The sequence below is a fragment of the Enoplosus armatus genome, chromosome 6 (genome assembly GCF_043641665.1).
Source record: "Enoplosus armatus isolate fEnoArm2 chromosome 6, fEnoArm2.hap1, whole genome shotgun sequence".
In the NCBI taxonomy this organism is placed as follows: Eukaryota; Metazoa; Chordata; class Actinopteri; order Centrarchiformes; family Enoplosidae; genus Enoplosus; species Enoplosus armatus.
Window position 1 is genome coordinate 16,736,242 of NC_092185.1, and position 21,625 is coordinate 16,757,866.

Consider the following 21,625-nt stretch of genomic DNA (forward strand, 5'->3'; position numbering starts at 1 on the left):
AGGCCAATGTTTGTCAATCAATCTGTATGAATATTAATGTTTTGAATTAATAATGATGAACACACAAGTATATCACCCAACAAGCTGAAAATGTAAGCACACCCCAAATACAGTCATGTCCTTGGAACAGTAATAATCTGTGTGTAAGACAGCATTTATAAAACAGTGAAGTGTTAGATTTCATAGGTATATGTGCTTTAACGCTGGGTTTCTATTATGACCCCATACATACGTCAGTTTGTTTTATCACAGATGGCATCAAACCAATATCCTGTTCCATGAATTACCACTCATCTTAGTTCTACCTTGTCCAAGACCTCCTCACTTTCTTCACGAGATCACATGATCATGTCCATTTTGGTGACTACAATGACATAAAGAAATATCTACTACAAATTCATTCAAAAAGATTCATTTGGCATCTGGCCTGAACTGAATGCTTAGCCAGTAAATTTAAATATGAATGTGTATGCGTGTTTACATTGGGGATCAGACAATGTGAGAGGAATCAGTTCTGCATGATCAGAAAAAAAAAAGATAATTTTCACTCACAGTGAATATTTGTTGCAGGGGCAAAACGTTCTCCTATGAAAAAATAAATAAAGAAAAAAAAGACAAAACAAATCATTCTGAACATGGCTTGGGACCACAGTGTGATGAAGCAAAAAGAGCTTGGGATTCTGCTGAGAGAGAATCTTACTCTTTCTTATAATAATCTCCTGGTACCATTATAATACATTAGCACCTCCACAGACTCTTTCTATTGAGATTCGTTAGTGCCAACGGCAAGACTTCACAGCTTTTATTCAGAGAAGCACTCTGTATTTTCCCTTCAAAAAAGTCCTGTGGGGAATAGAAGACAGCAAATACAGCAGGTGCAGGCATTGCCTGTCTGTATGCTGCAGAACAGTCTAGTATGGGTTTATGAGTGAAACCAGAGTGTTCAAGTGTGTGAGGATGTGAATGTCTCAGGACAGATATGCACTGGAGAGAAAACATCAGGCAGAGACTGAGATGGAGAACCAAGAGAGAGAGAGAGAGAGAGAGAGAGATACTTTTGATGTTTCTTTGAATAAACTATTACCTTAAAATGAGGACAGAGACACCAGCAAGCCAAACAAATGAACAGCCACACACACACACACGCACAGGAACACACAGAAGAACGCAAACAACTCCCGATCGCACTCTAGGCAAATGGAAGCAAGATAAAAGCAATGGCGCTATGTGATATAATCAGCCTGACAAAGCTCGCTTTACAAATCACATTCTCAACATAAAATAATCAAACTGTCCTCAGCCATAGAGCAAACTCCCCATGTTCATTTGTAAAAGCATCAGTGTCTTTTCTCAAGCAATAAAACATTAACTCTGTCCTGACGTGCTGTGACCATCTCACACTGCCACCGGATAAGTAGACCAGAGAGAGAGAGAGAGACAGTGAGTGAGAGCGGGAGCTGTTTCATGTATTTATTTTGTTACATTTCATGCCAATACAGCTCATTTGAATTCAATTGAATTGACAAAGAGAGAGCGCGGAAGAGAGAGAATTGGCAAGCAGGCTGGTGCATCACACCGTTGGCAGGGTATGATGTGCAGAGTAATGGACAATGGCCTTGGAGCGCATTAAATTCTACCTAGCACAGAGCGGGTATGTGTGTGTTTTGGGCTGTGATGGTATGAAATTGGAAAACAGTGGTCTGAAAAAAAAACAGTGAAATTGCAGCAGGAATATTAGATTTCAAAGTAATATTATAGTACAATCCGCTGGCACAAGGTAACTGCAACATTTGCTCATTACCTGAAAATGACCCGTTACCTCTGCAACACAAGAGCCGGTGGAGTGTTTTCCTGCAGGGCCATGGCCGCTGGAGTAGACGGCGGTAACTTGGATAACAAAACCTGTGTGTTGTTTATTTCAGCTTACACTACAGCCACATTTTTTGAGTAAGTTAGCTATAAATAGAAAGAGACCAAGAGACCCAGATGGAGAGATGTAGAGAGAGAGAGAGAGACGGAAAGACATACAGACGCAGAGCGAGGCTCTGGCATTAGACGTCTACTCCAGAGTGGGGTGATTCAGTCTGTCAACGCCCACAGAGCCTGCCCATCCCCATAAAAACAATAATTCTGACTCGGCTCACCAAGAACACAACATGACATTTAGCTCTAAACCCTGGTCTGGCTCTCCTACGCAGACACAAAAGCATTATTAGAAGAAAAAGAAAACACAGCAACTGAACAAATTACGGAGAAACAGATATAACAATGCTCTGTGACAATTTGTAAAATGCCTATGCACACTAGGAAGTCTTGATGACATTTACACTTAAACCCTGGTGTAGAACACACACACACACACACACGCACTCTCAGGCATGCTTTCTTCCCCTCACACGCACTCAAAGAAAATTAAGCTGAAACATAATGAGTGAATCTGCAAATACATAAAGATGCACCAAGACAATAAGGCATTTCTGAGCTCTGCAGTGAACAAATAATCAGTTATGTGATGATTCCGTAATCACATTAGTGATAAAAATCCCATTACCTCCTGATAATACATCAGCCTCCTTGCTCTCTTCAAGTGCTCTGTAGAACAACCACTGAGGATGGTGGAGAAATGGCTAAGCCGTTTCCCCTCTAAGCCCCCAGCCCTACAAAGCCTTGCCTAGCCCATACCCTCACATAACCCGCACTGTGCTGTCTGAGTACAGGCACTGAGCCTGTGGATCCCTCTCTCATAGCACCCACTCAGGGACTAGAGACTAAAATGAAACTTATTTGGGTGCCTCTGTGAAACAATGACTGAAGATGTACTCCCACAAAATCTAATTCCAGACAGTGGATAATAGAAAATTTCACATTTCCAGTCATCCAACACTCATGCTTTTCAGTCCAAAATACCATACTCCATTAGCTATCTTCCTTTTTTTGTTTTTTTGCTAGTTTCTCCCACACACCTTCACAGCCATCCTGTTATCACCACCTCTCACATCTACTCTTTTCTTATTTTTTCCAATGGGAAATTTTCAATTACCTCAATTCTTTCTACCCTCTTTCCAACTCTCCTTTTATCATCCATCTTCACCCTCTCTAAACTTGCAGATATCTATAGACACTGTCGGAATACCTGCTTCTCACCCTAAAACTGCAAGAAGAAGCTCCACTATGGCATTTCTTCAGGAAAAAAACACATCTGTAAAGGTGACAGACATCTTGTGGGCACCCAGAACCACACAACCACACAACCACAGAGGGGTACTGGTGGTTGGCTGGGATGAAGTGAGTAGGCTGTTCTTAGGGCACAATGGGGCCACACTCCCCTTTTACGCTGCAGGACCCCAGTGGCTTAATGTCACATGCACTAAAATGACAAGCTGCCATATGTCATCAGAGATTTAGTAACAGACAGCCATCTTAGAGGAGTCGCTCCTGTGACTGCTTCTAGCTCTAATCCTTTGACGCAATCACTGATCAACAGAAGTAAAAAATAAAGCTATACGTCTCCCCATTAATCCAGTGGTTTAATGGACAGAATAAAGGCTGGAAATGTCTTTGTGGTTGGGGGAAATGAGGGAAAAAAAGCCATAAACGTTTTTTAGGGAAAGTGATCCCATAAGGCTAAATATGAAAGAAAGAAGAATTGCCTCGTTCAGAGCAAGAGAGACTTTTTTTTTTGCTACATGTGTCCCTAGGTGATTGTCTAGAATATATATGTGTTCTGTGAGCAGAATACTGAACATTTTATTTTACCCAATTCACTAAGATTAAAGATTGATTCACTATCTAGAATTCACAGAGGCAATTAAGGGTAAAAGTCTGTTAGGGGCCATTACACCTAATGTACGCTTTCTTTCTCTCTGCAGTACAATGGTTTTACACTTTTGGAACAACTGCATCTATCCAGATCAATACTAAATGAACTCCAGATTCAAGCAGAATGCGAGTCCCTTAGACAAACTCAATGTTAAGTCACAAGGACACAATTCAATATAATGGGGTGGACGATGACGAGCATTTCATAATGACACACATCTAATCTCGTCCAGATTGCCGTAGACCCATGTGACAACTGTTCACTATGATAACAGGGAGACTAAAATCATTTGGCTTTACACTCCAGACAAAGCTCTATCTTTGACAAAATAAACAAAGCGATAAGCGATAAGATAAGCTCGAATTAATTTTACAAACCTCTCTTTCAGAAAATCCTCTTTATTTGAGATGGGGAGAAGTGGGGTGGGAATATGCAGAACCTCCTACGCATCTTCCTAAGAAGTAATCCAGAAGGCTGTTCACTGGCGTGTGTAGCACTCAGGCAGCTCCACAAAGACGCATGCAAATGAAGTTAAGTCTCAAGTGGAGCAACAGGGGAAGAGGGGACCAAATAGCGACTCACTGTCAACTGCTGAGCACAAATATGGAAAAGCTTAGCCTTGGAAGCATTTTGATATTCAAGGGACCTAACACACCACTGAAAGAACAATAAGTCACCACTACTTCTCCCTCTCTCCCCCCCCCCTATTCTTACCTCTTCTGACAATTGTTTTTCTTTCCCCTATCCGCAAACTGTTAATTAAAATGACTTGGCAATCCAAAAAAACAGAAGCTAAAGTGGTAGCAATAAAATTAAACTACCTACATCATAATTAAATATAACAACCTTCCTTGAGACCCTGAAATAACAGCCTTATTATTCCCGTCTATTCCTAACACTACTCTGTAAACACAACTGTCTGCCAGGGTGTTAGGAAGTCATGCATGCCCCACTTAAGCTACAACAAGTCAAAGAGGCCACGCTTTTGCAATCTGCTGCGCATTGCCTAAAGGTGTCATGTCAGGCTCTCTGATGCTTGGCTTTGATGTACAACAGTTTGGTAACATTGATGTTAACCCTACAAGCCATAGCCGTGTATGAATACAGTCTCATATGGAGTGATATAGGTAGTTATTAAGTATGAGAGACATCTCTTCAGTGTGTACAAACTCATGCATTCACACACAAACACATGTAGAACTTACATTGCCGTGGTTGATGAAACCATGTTCCCTGGCGATGCGGTCAGCCTCCTCTGGCCCCCCATTGATCTGGACAGCCCAGGCGTTGGTGTAGACCTCTGCAGCATCAATCCACTTCAGTTCTGCCGTCAGGAGGACAAGGACTGTCCATACGTGCAGCAGGGCCACCCTGGCATCCATGAAAAGGAGAACACTTCGCAGGGCAGTCTATCCGTCTGGCTGTCACTGCTTCCCAGGCAGAGTGGGGCTGCTCTACCTTATAGCAGCAAAGTAGAACAGTGGCCTAGAGATGAGAGGACAGAGCCAGTTATAAACACAAACATGGCCTTCTTAACTGGGTCACTCTTGGGCCTGAATTACCTACTGCAGATACCATTCAGGAAGCAAACACAAAACTGCAGCAAAAATAAACTGCACACCCACAGACCTTATCATGCATCATACTTAGCTCACTGTCAACTGTCGAACCCAGAGGAACAAAAAAAATGTCTTCATAAATGTGCAAAGCATAAATATTAAGTCAAAACAGACAAGGGCTCTGCCAAAAACAGAATTGTTTTTCAATCCTCCCTCATCTTTTTCAGACCTGAAATGGTAATGTATGATAATGAGATACAATAGGCATGTTGCTGCAATACAGGACGAGCTTGGAGCAAACCAGTACACTGCTAGTTGTGGCAAGGAATCTGAGGGAGAGGACATTTAAATGCTCATCCAGACACTGCTCTTAATTTTAGGATATTCCAAAATTTAAATTCAACCAGCCACTTATTAGGTATGAAGAGGTACTGTACAACATATTCTAATTGAATAGTAAAATAACAAGCGTGATAAAAAGGGACCATTATTTTAGCAGAATGAAAAAGATTTTCAGACTTTCAGATTCTGCTGGCTTTTGATTTGTAGCTCTTTGAGTCGTAGGAAAAGAGCCCATAAGTTGCACATAAAAAGGAAAGCCTTGTGGTAAGTTAACCGACTGAGTGAGAAGAAAGACGATAAGGTGTGGGAATCCGCTAAGTATATCAGCTCATCCTAAGAAAGATGAAGAGGAGGGAGGTGATGCAGGTCTAAATGCCTGCTGAGTCCAATTGCTGATCCCACCAACGTGGCATCAAAGTGCCATTCAGTGAGTCAATCCCTGCTACACCACGAACTGATGTGAAAATGGGAGCAAATTTCAGTTACCAAACTAAGCCTTTTTGAATTGAACACATTTAAGTCTGTCGTGTTCACTTATGATTTTCTTTTGCTTTTTTCTGGGAGGTTTACAAATTCAAATAATTTCCTATATAAAACTTCTTAGTAGGTACAGAAAGGGAAGTAGGATGGGGGGAAAACAGCTAAGCACATGGACTGGCTCTACTCATCGCTATGGCAGGATGTTCTAGTCAGTATTCTTTTTTTTACCTGGCAATAAATCAGTCCGTCATTCAATCTGTTTGTCCAATATTTTAGTCTAGAGCAATCTTGACAACTACTAGCTTCAGAAAAAGAAAATGTCTTAAAGTGCCTGCGGCCACCACAAGCTGCTAGAACAGCTTCAATGTCCCTTAGCAAAGACCCAAACTCTGATGAATGGAGCTGTCTAACACATCCACGCACCATATCATCTAGCGCCACCATCAGGGCAAAATGTGTGCTTTTGCACAAGCAATACTGGGGATATTCACAGTCCTCAAAGGATGAATCCTAATGTTTTGGTGACCACCTGCCCTTTCCACCACCACCAGGCCAAATTAGGCCTGAATAAGTCAGTAAGAATATGACTGAGCATGCTCCCTAAAAGATCACTTATTTTGAGCACTCAATGAGACTTCCACTTGCTCCGACCTCACATCATACTGTCAGTTGTGCTTACAAGATATCTTGTGATCAAGTAGACAGATTGTTGTGATCTTTGCTCAGCAGTTTTGAGCTCCCGAGGAGATAGACCCTTTTGCTTCTAATGATCATGTGGTCTTTCCTCTGTGGCCACCCTCAGGACAAATTAACATTTTTATCCCCACTCCCTTAAGGCTCTGAGAATAGCAAAATCATCAGTGTGTGGTGTACATTCTGTCAAACAGTTTCAAATTGTTGAGCGGTGGTAATGAAAATTGCAGGCTTTAGGGGCTGCTGTGGGGATTTGGACTTTCGGTCTTGTTAATGGATTTTTTAAAAACAATGGGAGCCTATGTCTTCTGCAAGGTAAGGCAAACCTGCAGTAGAGCCGACTATTCCACTGACTGTGGCTGAGTGTGTTTAGACTCTCTACAGACACTAAAAGGTGAAAGAAAAGATAACGTATTTTCACAGTGCATTCCAATTAAGCGCCGGTTATGATGAGATGGTACTATCCGAGTAGAGTATATCTTACGATGATCTTAGCCCACAGACATACAATAGGACTAAAAACATCTTAACCTTTAGGTTTGTCACAACTGTTTAAGCATGTTAAACTTCTCACAGAAACAAAATTGCCTTTCAGTGAATGCATTAATATTGATTTTCCACAGTGAATATGGGTCCTGTCAAATAACTGGCCATTGCTCGAGGACTTGAGGAAAATAAAACCTACTAACTCTAATTGAAAGAATGCCTACTGGCAGTGGGCAATTTATAAAGTAACAAGCTAATTGGTTTACAGGTAAGCTGTTGTTTTGGCCTTAAGTTCTCCCTAAAATCCAGTGTCCAAAACAGGGAAACGTTTCAGAACTTTTTACCCACACAGAGGGTGACCTCGCCCCTTCATTCACCAAAACAATTATCCCCTACTTCTGGGGAGTCACGCATTTTCAAACTATTCAAAGAGGAGAACCTCACTGAATACATATGTGGCTTCACAGATACATTTAGGAGTGGGTGTGATTTGAGTGCAGCAGGAGAGGTGGTGGAAACATGACCAGGGGCTGTCACTCTTCCTGTGGAGCAATTCTTCTGAGCTCATTAGATGCTATGCCAGAGTCACAAAAACAGAAGCAGGGGGTCTGCTGTCACTGAGAGGGCTGAGAGAGGGAGGAATAGATGGAGAGAGAAGAAGAGTGGTGGTGGGGGGGTGTCCCTCCCCCATACAGCATTGCGGAAAATAACGAGAACATAATAACACTACGCCCAAAACACCTTCTCTCAAAACACAGCCTGGAGAGGAGTTAACAAGAGGCTGCTTACTCTTACAATATACATCAAAGGCCTAAACTTCAACCTTCAAACCATGGGAGAACTTAAGACTCTAGAATTTAACCACAATGAAAATAGAAATCAGTTCAGAATCAGTTGCATAACCTCTTTCAAGATTAGTACCACACTTGAGTGAGCGAGTGGAAATGCAGGGGTGGACAAGTGACCTGTGCTATGCAAGAATAACATGACAGCTTTGAATTATTAATTCAGCACCTTCTGTTTCAAGCTATTGACAGACCTCCAAATGTAGTTCAGTATCTCATGGCAATAAGGATGGTGAGAAATTTTGATCAAAGATTCCTGTTTTTTGGGGTGTTTTTTTAAAAACACGTTCTCATTTTCTCAACAGCAGCAGCAACAACAACAGGTTGTCCCTATCAAAACACTTTGCTTAGATGTTCTGTCTAGAAAATTCATAATGAGCAGTCCTCTGCCTCAGCAGCGACAGCTAAGGTGCCCTTGAGGAGGGAACTTAAACCCCAACCGCTCCAGTGGAGCTGCTCAGTGGCCAACAGAACAAGACAAACTAACCACAGTGATTCCTGTCCCGTGATGCCCCCTCACTATTCAACTCTACTGAGAAGAGGGGGGGGGGGGGGGGGGGGGGGGTGTTTAGCAATGCTTCAACACTGTGCATTCATTATTGTCTTGATATCACCATTAAGAACTTGGGCACCAGCCTCTGCACTGCTGGATATTCTACAGACTCGCAGCTTTGAAGAACATTAGCTTTTAAGATCTGTTGAGCCACACTGCTGAAAACTAATTGCGCCAAGACAATCTAGCAAGATCTGGGGGAATTTTTTGAATTTTTGATTTAAAGAAATATCAATACAGCAATATTAATAATGTATCAACATCTGCAACATGTATGTATGTTGCAGAAATAATTATCAATATGCTGTCTTTTGCTGATCTTACAGACTGTGGTATAGCTTTAAGATACCATGGTCTAAACTGTATTGTGAGCTACAACTACAGCCCCACAGACACATCAGAGGGAGGTATGTTATTGGCCAATACTGGCTCATCACAGGTATATTAACGTCACTAGTGGTTCTGGCATATTTTGAAAGGTGTGCAAAAGTAAATTGTAGCACATACATTTTTAAATGCAATTAACTGCAAGTATAAGTGACTCTTACTTCTATAATGACTTTTTATTATAATTTAATTATATTTATTAAATTATATGATATATATGTGTTTTCATTTATAGTTATTTAATAATAGTTTAATAATTCAATTTCAAATTCTGCTTACTTTTCACAACCTTATCTTATATTTACTGTTAGTGCCATCTTAGATAATGAAGCTGATTGTACAACTGTGAAATATCTGGCCAGTACACCATTCATTGTTTAAAATTCATTGTCACCACATAATGAATATTATGGTACTGAGTCAAAAACGTTCTAATATTTGATATTTGAATATTTGATTTTATAAGTATAGCCCAGCTCTAGATCTGTCTATTGTAAAGTAGGGTTAGTAAAGAGTTGAAGTTGAGAGAACTGGGCCCAGGAAGTTGCCTGTGTATGAACTGGAAAACACTTGATCCCCAGTGGCACCAGTGAACAGCAGCAGAAGCCTACAGTTACATGAATGTGTCGAATAGTGCAAACAGCACATGCATTTAGTTAACTTAAGCATCACTCGGTTGAGATGCAAAAAACATAATGTGACAGAATAACAGATTTAGTCTTGATGGGGATGGACAGGCGATTTCCATTAGTACTGACAAGCACACGAAACTGTGACAGACCATATGAAGCACTCCAGCTCTATTTCAGGCTGCCCAGCAGCCAAATCGACACCCACCATGTGCTCTGGGCTGCCCTCGCATAGAAAACCAAGGCACAGGAGAGAACTGCAGCATTTGTGAAGTACCACTGACAGCAAAGCATCCTCTCCTGAGAGGGAAAATTGCTCTAAGTTAGAGTTCGATCGGGGAAAAAAACAGAGGCATTACACAGGAATATTGTGCTCTGTCAGGTCAGCAGTACACAGCTGGAAGTGAGCTGTGCAGCGATCATCTGAAACACACTGTGAAGTGAGCGAGAACGCCGTGACTGAGCACCACTAAAGCCTGATCCATCTTAGCTCCCACTGTCTACGAGCTACGGAGATGGGAAAGCCTGATAAAATGTTGTCTAGGGCAGCAGTGATGTGTCCACGAGAAAGAATCAATTCTGTGAGTAATGTCCCACAGAGAGATCCAACCCAATTTTTAACAGCCATCTGAATCTTGGCATTGTTCCCCGTGTCAAACTTCCTCTCATCCGCAACACTATCTGCCCTAGTTTACAGATGACTTATATTGTTGATAAGTTTGTCTTCCTACTTTTTTCTCCTCCACTGCATTCCTGCTTTATGTTTCTTATAAAAATGTGTGAACTGTCAACTAAAGAACTGCCAGTATTGTTAAACCCAGCACTGGTGACGAAGCAACAGAGCTGGAAAGGTGGTGTCTAGGGAAAAGTGTGTATGGGAACCACTCAGTCCGACTTCCTCTGGCAACATAAACAAAACGCAGGACCAACCCTTTTAATCACTTTCATCTCTTAACTGGCCTTGGCAAGATTTAGGCCTAACAAAGACAGGCACAAAAGATTAGTTTTGTAGGGTAATCTTTGATGTGGAGAGGTAGTGTAAGCCGATTGAGGAGGAAGCTTGGAGCCTTGCTGTTTGCCTCAATAGCTGGTGACCTTGACTTCCTCCCTTGTTGAGATCCCAGTGGGAGTTGCACTACAAGTATAAAATAACAATGGTAACCAGAGGACAACACAGGATGAGTTGGATCACTTAAAGTTTAGTTTTTCAGCTTGTTGGTTCATACTGAGACCACTTTGCCTCTCTTAAAATAGGCACATATATCTGCTGCCAGTGTGAAGAGGAATAGTGTGTGCTAGCTCGGTCTAAACAATTTCTGCCTTGCCTAAGAAGCTGAACTAACTGAAATTTATTACAGCAATTCCCACCATACGCAGATAAAAGTACTTGATGAGGGGGTTTAGCCTATTAAGGCTTCAGGGTGAATAAGTAAGAGAAAAGAAAAACGCAAGAGAGACAGAGGGGAGGGAGGAAAGCAGAGCATAAATCTGACTTAACTGAGTCGACTGAGACATGCTGCAGAAAACAACACTGTAAACACAACAGTTACAACAAACATGCTGTTATCTTACCAGCAGTAAACTTCAGAGAGGAAGCGCTGCGGACCCGAAGCTGGACAATTAGCGGACTAAGTCATGTCTCCTTCAGCAGCAGAAAAATGTCCACCTATACTGGATTAAGAAAGCCTGTTGTCCAGACTGGAGAAGGATTCACCTCACTGGGAAGACTGGGGAGAGCTATCGGCAGCGCTGGCAGAGACTTTAAGCTAAAATAGTCGTCATGCTTTCCGCAAATACTCCTGTTGTTCCCACCCACTCTGCCACAGTTCCCCTCCCTGCTTTGAACACATCTAACTCGTGGCTTTTCTGAAAACTAAGATGCCAACAGGAACCAAGACGTCATGCCTCCTCATCCTCTTCTTGTCCCTCCCGGGCGGAGACTCCCCTTTCTCCTCCTTCGCCTTGACTTTCAACTTTACATCTAACCTGACGCCGTACGTCCTCTACTTGGTCCAAGAGATGAATAATAATGCTATCCGCACACACCCATCCTCCTCCAGGAGCGCTGAATGCAACTATCCCGTCTCGCTTGTCAACCGCCACCAACTTACCACCACCACCATGGTCAGGCTAAATAAATGCCAGTTAACTTCAACCGTCGCACCCAGATATTTCTTTAACGGTTTCTTCTCACGGTTTCAGTTATTGCACGTGGCTTGATTGCTGGCTAGAGTGTGTTGGCAGTAATTCACACACGCAAAGTAAACGCACGGATATAAAAATGGGGAGAATAAGGGGCTACGTGCCAATACAATGTAACGGTTCACTACTGGATGAAGATGACAACAAACTGCCACAAACCCCTTTCTCCAGGAAATACGTCACGTTCAGAGCAGACTGGACTACAGCGTGTGCTTGATTCGTAACACCGTGGTCGTTGAAATGGGCGGGTCACCGTTTTTATATAGCCAGAAGCAGGAATAAATTTACCTAATTTATTTACCTTATTCGACATTAACGGTTCACATTCTTTAGCAGGAGAAATAAATTAAATTTTTAGCATCATATAAATTATAAATTCACGATACCCACAGCCCATCACTCTGATGAGCAGTTAACAACCGCCACATAGCGTCAGGAACAATCCCCGTAATAATATATAACCCTGTGACACAAACATCCACTGTAACTGTAAATTATACATTCTCATTGTTTAAGTACACCATTCTTAACATGTAAATTTTGTATATAAAACAACCTGTTACATTAATCATATTTATTGCAGCACCCTTTACACTCTGCACCATTGCACTATTGTCTTACTGTTTACAAATGTTATTGTTGTTATATATATATTTGTATCTGTAGTAGTTTAATGTTTATGTTTACCTTGTCGAGCATGTTGTCCTTGGTTTTAGATATATGTATGTTTATTTCTGTGTAACCCTAACCCTGACCCCACAATGAGAGCAACGAAAAAGCAACAAATGTATGTACCCATATGGCCAATAAAGCTGATTCTGACTCTGAATTTATCTCTCGATTAATGGTTTTGTAGTGGTACATTACAATAATGGTCGTTTGCGTTGTTTTGGACCTCTGACCGTTACAAAGGAATTCCGGACCACGCCTGTAAACAAAACACGCATCCTTGTTTTCCAGCAAGCTGATTCGTACCGCTGTGTGAGACCGCCATCTTTTGGATATCTATTGAACTTACACGCATGGATAAAACCACACATCGTACGGTAGAGGGAGCCATAACACAAAGCCCTGACTGACTGGCATGGTTGTGTCTACACGGCTACAGCCTAGTATGGCTACGTGAAATCCAGCCCGCTTTCAGCAGCTCCCCCGTTAACACGGACCAAAGTTATCCCGGAATAAGGGCAGCACGCATGTGCCGTCAACCCGGATGTAGATATGTTTGTACGCGTCTATTCCCCATTTCACCAAGTTATCACAAATTTGCGGTTAAGCATGAATTAAATATCTTAGCGCCGGCTGGACAAAGCTTTGCCGTTCCAAACCAGTCCAAACCGGGTTAACCAGCCGTGACATGTGTCGACCTACGTGGATGACACATCTGAGTGACAGCTCCACTACAACCTGTGTCCGAACAGCTGCACTTGGTTTACGGTGAGAACACAAGTGGGTGAAATAACGTGCATATATTTACTGTTTACACAAAGTATGGACTTTAAGTATACACGTGACCACTTTCAGCCCCATCGTTTCTTTGTGTTCCTGAAGTCGGCATGACAGGTAATAGGCTGCAAATGTGTCCTTCATATCGTCCCCTCATCCTGTGTTGCAGGATACGTCCTGTAACTTAAAGGATGGACTTTCGCGGCAGGAGGCACGAGCGAGGCAGCAACTGGACCGACCCGGAGATAGTGGAGCTGCTCCAGCTGTGGTCCGATGAGTCGGTCCAGATTGAACTGGAGAGCTCATTGCGCAACCAGCGTGTATTTGACCGCATAGCCCACGTCTTGCGTGAAAAGGGCATCTACCGCACCGGCGACCAATGCAGGGAGAAGATCAAAAAGATGAAGCTGGAGTACCGCCGTATCAAGGACAACCACAAGATGAGGTCCTGGAAATTCTATGATGTGATGGACAGGGTGCTGGCTAACCGACCGGCTATTACCTACTCCTCCTTGGGCGGAGCTGTGATAGCTCAACAGGTGTTTCAGAGCCAGGGTGGGCCTGACCCATACGTGCAGGGACTTCCAGCAGGCTCCTTTGGACCTACTTCCTCAGGTGGGTTTCTGTTTGGTCAGCCTCCAAAAACTGGAGATCCACTGGATATTAAATGTGAAGATGTTGAGGAGAGCATGCTGAACTCAGGTGTTGCACCCCCCGAGATGTACTATGGATCTGGAGATGACCAGGAAACTGATGGGCAGTCCCTACTGGGACCGGAGGACACTCTGGGTCGAGGAGAGTGCTCAGCAAATGCAAGAATCTCGCCTTCAGGTTGTCTATCCAAATACTATTATTATTACTATTAGTATAATTAACATAAGGTTAGAAAGTGATTAAAAAAAGTGATTTATATTTCTCATATCCCCAGGTTTTAGTGACCTGAACATTGCCACAGCTGCCACCCAGGCTGCTGGTGGCCCTCTGCCTCGGGACACATGTGAGCGGCCCAGTAAGGAGGGTTCTCATCCCCCAACCTCTGTGAGACAGAGGAAGCGTCGCAGAGGTGGCAAAGCATCATGGGGCCATGGGGGTGCTAGATGTGGCAGTCAAGGGCGCCTGGATAAAGCCCTGGCCAGCTTCTTGAGCTGGCAGCAGTCAGCAGAGGAGCGCCTCCTCTCCCTGGAGGAGGCACGGCTAGAGAGAGAGCTGCAGGCCGAGGAGCGCAGGGAAGAGCGGGAGGAGAGGAGGGCGGAACAGGAGCGCCAACATGAGCTCCGCCTGTTCAGCATGCTCACGGGGGCATTGGTTGCTGTCAGACAGGGTGCTGCGACTGCCGCGACAGCACCGACTGACCCCTCCTTCTCACCCCTAGCCCATCCGTCAGCTTCTCAGATGACCACAGCCGCCACCTCTGTCTCGTCATCTCTGTCTCAGCCACCTTCAGAGGCTCCCACAGCACAGGGCGTTTCCACTCAGGAGATAATAAAGTCAACACCGCCTACATCTGTCACGGCCTGCAAAATGTCTCAGAATGTTTTAGCAACACTGAGAGTTGCAGAAACTCCCGGCCGTAGTGTGTACCTGTCCAACCGCGGTAACAGCATCCGGCAGCATCAAGGCATTCTCCAGGAGGGCTATGCCCAGTATGGACTGGACAGACACCACGACACAGATAACCCTGATGTGAGTCTGTGTCATGTAGTAAACACCTGTTATCAGACAGCTCTGATGAAAAACGATTATTCATAAGGTCCTCCTCCTTTTCTCACTCTCAGGGTATACTCAACATGGGTACCAGTGAGAACAAACTGTGCTATGATCTTCTTCATAAACGGGTAAGATCACATCCCAGTAATATTGATGTAATGCTGTAGAGTGTAATGCACCATAATGTGTTTGCCACTTAACATTATTCTATATTCTGCCTGCATTCACAAATTAATGTCATTTTCCTTTCTGCCACAGCTGACCAAGCCTGACATGCTACATATTGACCCATCCTTGCTGCAGTATTCGGACTGGAGGGGACACACATTGTACGATATTAAAGTGGACCTTTATTTCTATTTTAATTGAGAAGCACATTTTTCATGTGGCTCCTTGTGAAGTTACATTTTAACAAGACCGTTCAAAGTAAACATTAACCGTCTTACAACCTTCCCACGTTGCTCTCTTTCAGCCTGAGAGAGGAGGTTGCAAAGTTCCTGACTCACTACTGCTGTTCTCCAAACCCACTGAAAGCTGACAATGTGAGTGAAGATTATTGCTTTTAATGCTGGAATATAACACAAGTAATATGAACAGTATGTGTAAGACAACTGCGACACTATATAATATAATACTGAATATGGAGAGAATGACAATACATTCAATACATTCTACCTTGTAATATATTAAAACCTAGGAGAGTTTGTGGAAAGCCTATAAATAGCTGAAAATATCACTCATACACTGTATGCACAGTAAGCACAGTTCTCAGGTTCTTGCACTTCATCGTATTTACATTTTGTAAGATTACAGTATTGACCTTTTCTCCACAGTATATCAGAGGGAAATATTGCACTTTTTACAACATTTATATTATTATAATTATTATGGATGGTGGGCACTTTGGCTATTAAGATTTTACACACACAATATGAACCACCGACAGCACTACAAGTCATTCATAATGTAGAATTCTTAAGGAAAGGAACCATTCTTCAGAATGACTAGTTGCACTCTTGGCTCTAAATTACATGTTACTTCTAATAATTCTTTGCTTTTACGCAGGTTAAAATGGACTGTAGGACTTTATTGTTACATTGTGGTCTTCTAACGATTTAAATACATTTTCCACCACAATACATCATTTTTTGTGTAACTAGTCTATCTCAATTGCTGTGAATTGTATAAAGAAGGCTCCCTTCCCATGACTGATACAGATGTCCAGCAAATTATGTAATTACTGACCTTTTTTAAAAATGTGTCATACTGCTGCTGCAGAAGACACTCTGGATTCTAGCCATTCATTTTCAAAAGTGAAGGCAGCGGATTCAATTAATTTATTTGATTAACTCGTAATGATTATAAACATGCCAAATGCTACAATTGAACTAATGTAGCTTTTGTAGGGCAACCAACTTAATTTGCAGATGTAATGAATGGCTGTTTTAGTAGGTGGATGCATTTTGTAGCGTATTTATCAGGCCTCCTTCTGTGCCTTAATTGGGTCTTTCATAACACATCGGATGTGTGTGTTTGTTCAGGTTGTGGTGATGAATGGCTGTGGTTCCCTCTTCTCATGTATTGCTGCAGTAATTTGTGACCCTAAAGGTAAGTTCAGAATGCACACACAATACATCCATATATATATACTGTATGAATGCAAATATGTGGGGAATGTGGCCAAGTGTCTTTTTTTGCCTGTTTTGTATTAAATCATATATTCATCATATAAAGAATAACAGAGAATTTGGAGGTTGTAGCTTAACAATTTAAACATAATACTTTTTCAACATCATTTAGGCAGCTTCATAAATTGCTTATTCTTTAGCTCCACTGGAAGCACATCCTCATTTTAAGCAACGTAGTGTATTTAAAATGAAAATCATGAGCTTGAAAAGCAGCCCATGTCTCTCTATTTACTCTCGACTTGGATCACTTTGATGGTTCGCCATTCATTTGTGCAAATATGCCTGATTGCATTAGATTAGCAAATTTTATTCATGGACAAATTTGTGACCAAATTAGCATTAAAAATGGCTGCTAACGACCTAAATAGTATTTTATGTGTGTCATTAAAGATTGGTCATTAATATATCTATTAAACTTGTATGGTTTTAATCCGTTTATACACAAAGAGTCATTCACAGTGATAATTTGCAAATATGTGTGGATTTAGATGTCATGTGGTCATTTTGTTTTTCATGTTGTAGATGCCATTCTCATCCCTGCTCCTTTCTACGGTGTTATCACAGAGGATCTACATTTGTATAGTGACGTAAAACTCTTTCATGTTCCTCTTGACTGTGAGGTAGGAATACAGAGCCTGATTTACATGCAATGCTTACGATGTGTACTGATTGTATACATTCAATATAATTCACGTTATTATGGACATTGCATTGACGTGCATCATGTGATGTCACACAGTCAGCTGTCCAATTTGGATGTTGATGTATTTTCCCTTTTCCCCTTGTTATTCTTTATTTATAAAGGCCGATGGCAAAGACAGTCGACCCTTCCACCTCACTGTAGGCGAACTAGAAGAAGGTCTGAAAAGGGCTAAACAAGAGGTAATGCATTAATGTTTTTTTTCTTAAGCACTTGCCCTGAGTGAATATTTAAAAGAAAGACCGAACCACTCCAGAAATTCCCAGAAAGTCCTTGGTTTAGATGAATGCCTCAGATGCAGTTTTTCTCAGTGATTGTTTTGCAGCTTTATCTTTAAACACTATGAAGATACAGTACATCTGTTTATAGTCATTTAGAAACCGGACGTTTCTTTTAGGGGTTGATCATCCGAGCTGTTATACTGATGAACCCCCACAACCCTTTGGCTGAGATCTACACCCCGAAGGAGATGATTGCCTTCTTGGAGTTTGCCAAAAGGTATGTTTGTCCCACTATTATCTCACGCTGTGGCCTAACACTGTCGTCTCCCGGCAGTCCTGTGGCTCCTTTAAGCACACTGCCAAGGCACTGCATACAGTTCCTAGTGTGAACTCTTTTATTTTACGGCCGAGAGCTCTGTCCCGTGTGTGGAATATCAAGCGCTCTTGATGGAGTTTTATCACCTCTCTTAACCATCAGCATATTGTCAAGTGCAGCCATGTGCCAAGGAGTCTCCTGCACCATCTATTGTTTTCGAAATGATCTTGCCAGAGTAATTCCCTCCGCAGACCCTTCAGGCACTGAGCGGTTGTAACCATAAACCACAGTGCTTTTACACTGACGTAGGACGTTGAAGGAAACCATTTTGCATTTATGTTGCATTTTCTTTGTCATAAACAATCATTAACAATATAAAACCAAGGTTTATTAATGCTTTACTGTATAAATTTATATTATCTTTCTCTCCCCCATTTTCCTGCTTTAGAAATGAGCTCCATGCCGTCGTAGATGAAGTGTACATGCTGACGGTCTTTGATGAATCTGTCACCTTTCACAGTGTCCTCAGTTTAGACAGGTACTGCATGAACCTAACCTCTGCGTGATTACTCTATTAGACCCTTAATCATAACAACTGTGGCTGAAGACAGCCTCTTAACTGCTAATGATGTGCTCTTATTTCAGTTTGCCCGACCCACAGAGGACGCATGTAATGTGGGGGATGAGCAAGGTACGTGCTGTGCTGAGCTCCATGAGGGTGTGAGACTGTTAGACTTTTTGTATCTCTGCCAGTACAGTGATTTTCTTTTTTCCAGTGGGTGTTTGCTTTCACAGTTCCTTTTCATTTACTTCTTGTCGTTTTCTAGGACTTTGCAATGGCAGGAATCAGAATCGGCACTCTGTACACCGAGAACAGAGACCTTGTGGAGGCTTTGGCCCAGCTGGGCTCATTCCACGGCGTCTCTGGAACCACCCAGCACCAGGTAGCACAACTGCTTCAGGACAGAGGTATGGATCCAAGCCTCACATGTGCTTTTGCAAACACAATGTATTGGGAGAATAATCCTCACATCAACCCCCTTTTTGGTAAAGACCAGTCAAAATCCACACTAATACAATCAGCTCTCCTTGTACAAAGCAAGCAGTTTGCTGGGTTGAGTTTCAATTCATAAATGCAAATTATTTTGGATGCAAGCTACAATTCAAACATGTACTTCCCAGCGGTTTCCCTGCTTCTGAGAGATATCATCCCCTTTTTCGGCTTCCTCTGATATGGCAGGGGCACAGCATGGGGCTGCACATCATGCTGCACGAAGACTTGTAACATTTAATTTACACTTATCTATTGTCACTTCACGCTCTCATGTTGTAGAGTGGATCAACGAGGATTTTCTGCCTGAGAACAGATGCAGGCTGAAAGCGGCTCACAGTTTCCTGACAGGAGAGCTGCAGAGTTTGGGCATCCCCTACCTGGACAGGCCTGCTGCACTGTATGTCTGGGCTGACCTCAGAAAGGTACCAAGATTTAGAAGCCACACTAAGTTGGTGGGGGCTGATATTTCAGTTCTTACTTGTGCATAGCTAATTGCAATGCAAATAACTCCACGTGGTTATTTCTCGAAAACACTGTGTGTGCATTCCAGTGGGCTTGATGTGTCACCTCTGTCTCTCCATTTTGTTAGTACCTCAGAGAGTCGTCGTTTGAAGAGGAGTTGTCTCTGTGGAGGTGTTTCCTCAGACACAAGGTGGTGCTGAGCTGTGGTCAGGCCTTCTCCTGCTCCACACCCGGTTGGTTTCGCATTGTCTTCGCAGACCAACAGCACCACCTTCAGCTTGGTCAGTCTGTAGTGTAACACACGCACACTACACACTACATTTTTTTATGCCCACTCACTTGTTCAGCTACTCTCTGTCTTAGATTGTGTTGAAAAGTTGACATCAATTTGTCAAGTTTCCCATTTTCTGGGCATTGATTTGATCATATCTATTATTTCATTTGTTCAGTCAGTGGTTTGTGTTATTCCAGCTCATCTCCTACTTTGTGGCTTAAACTAGTCATTGATCGAAGAACAGTTCCTGACTTGTTCTGTTACTGTTTTGTGTTATTTCAGGCCTGAAGCGAATTAAGGAGGCTTTGAAAGGAATTGAAGAAAAAAGCATCAGCCTTGATTCACACTCTATCAAAGAAGCCAGCAAGGAGAGCAAAAAATCAGTGAAAGAGGACAGTGCAGACCCAGACAATGCTGCGATTGTCAATTCAACATCATCACCCCAGAGCAAGTCATCCGACCAGCTGAAGGAGAAGGATAGCCCTGTTCCTGACACAGGCTCGCTGGCCACTGAGGAGTTTGTGTTGCTGGATTGCCAAACGTCAAAGCCCGCAGAGGGTCTGGACTCTCTGATTGGTACTCTCAGGCACCAGATCCGCTCCTCTGATTGGCTGGAGAAAAACACTCCGGAGCTGTCTGCCGGGGAGGACCCAGAGATTCTTGATGTATTCAAGGCCCTGTTGCAAAGAGCCAGAAAGTAGGCTTAGGATAAACGGGCACGAATGTAGCTGCCAAATTTCAAGAGGCAGTACTTCAGCATCCTCCTTACTCCCTGTGTTTATGGTGAAAAGCTCAACACAAACACCTGACACAAGGTCAAATCTGAGGCCTATTTCTGAGTGAAGAGGAAACATTAGCTGAAAGCAGGCTAAAGAGAAGAAGAAAAGTAACACAGGCAAGGCCAGGATGGAAGAACGGTGCTTTTCTAACTGCATCTTGAGGCCTTATTTTTAAGCTGCTAAGGGAGACGGCCTTTCTTTTTTTGTAATCCAAATCCAAAAGATTTATGTTTATTTACCCAAATTCTTAGCGAATGCCAAATATAAATCAACCAAAATCAGTCACATTCTATTCTTAAACATTAAAGTCTCGTAATCTGAATTGTACATCTTTATTATTTGGTCATATGCACTTTATTTTATCAGAATGTATTGTACTGTCTGTAAAGTTAATGATCTGTGAATAAAGGAATGAATTATGCCTTTATTTGCGTTTCTATGTTTTTATTTTAAGATATCTACTACCTTATTTTGTGCGAAATGCGCTCTGAAGGCATTTCAGTGTGACATGTTTAGAAAGCTTGCTTTTGGGTGGGATGTGGGCACCGTTCCATTGCAACAAAGGAAAGCGAAGGGGGAGGTAGTTATGTGACGAAGGGGAGCGACATCTGAGGTTGAAGACGCCATCAACTGCAACACATTTTGCCCCACTGTGATGAAGTGAGAGTGGGATTTCCTTTAATGTGTTGTCATGTCTAACCGCCTGCTGTCGCCCCCCCCCCCCCCCCCACACACACACACAGTTTCTGCATTTGATACAAACAAATGTCTGAGTGGTGTATTGCTGTTACAGAGTATCTCTCAATTATCAAGGGGTTTTTAGACTTTTTCATTTCCTTTTAATGTCAAGTTATTCTTCATTCGCTGTTGCTTAATGTTAGCCACACAAACTCCTGCTTCCTCAAATATTGAATGGCCGTTGTTGGTGCTTTCACTTTCTCTGTACAGTGTGAGTTGGTGGGCCATAGTGGAGAATTCATGG

General features: G+C 42.5%; 2 protein-coding genes across 3 annotated transcripts in view; one reads left to right on the forward strand and one right to left on the reverse strand.

Moving 5' to 3' along the window:
• The window catches only part of furinb (furin (paired basic amino acid cleaving enzyme) b), a 60,544-nt gene extending 55,342 nt beyond the window's left edge, over positions 1-5,202 (reverse strand). For both annotated transcript variants that reach the window (XM_070907085.1, XM_070907084.1), the window contains exon 1: positions 5,026-5,202. In XM_070907085.1, coding sequence (XP_070763186.1) covers positions 5,026-5,202 — 177 coding nt within the window. The remainder of the gene's footprint in view (positions 1-5,025) is intronic.
• Positions 5,203-13,330: 8,128 nt separating this feature from the next.
• accs (1-aminocyclopropane-1-carboxylate synthase homolog (Arabidopsis)(non-functional)) lies at positions 13,331-20,958 on the forward strand. Its single transcript, XM_070907805.1, has 16 exons — positions 13,331-13,433; positions 13,612-14,273; positions 14,371-15,125; positions 15,218-15,277; positions 15,408-15,478; positions 15,622-15,691; positions 16,691-16,757; positions 17,360-17,457; positions 17,642-17,719; positions 17,935-18,035; positions 18,523-18,612; positions 18,720-18,765; positions 18,902-19,043; positions 19,408-19,550; positions 19,718-19,871; positions 20,147-20,958. The coding sequence occupies exons 2-16, from the start codon at positions 13,634-13,636 to the stop codon at positions 20,563-20,565; spliced, it is 2,934 nt and encodes a 977-aa protein (XP_070763906.1). The 5' UTR covers positions 13,331-13,433; positions 13,612-13,633; the 3' UTR covers positions 20,566-20,958.
• Positions 20,959-21,625: the final 667 nt, after the last annotated feature.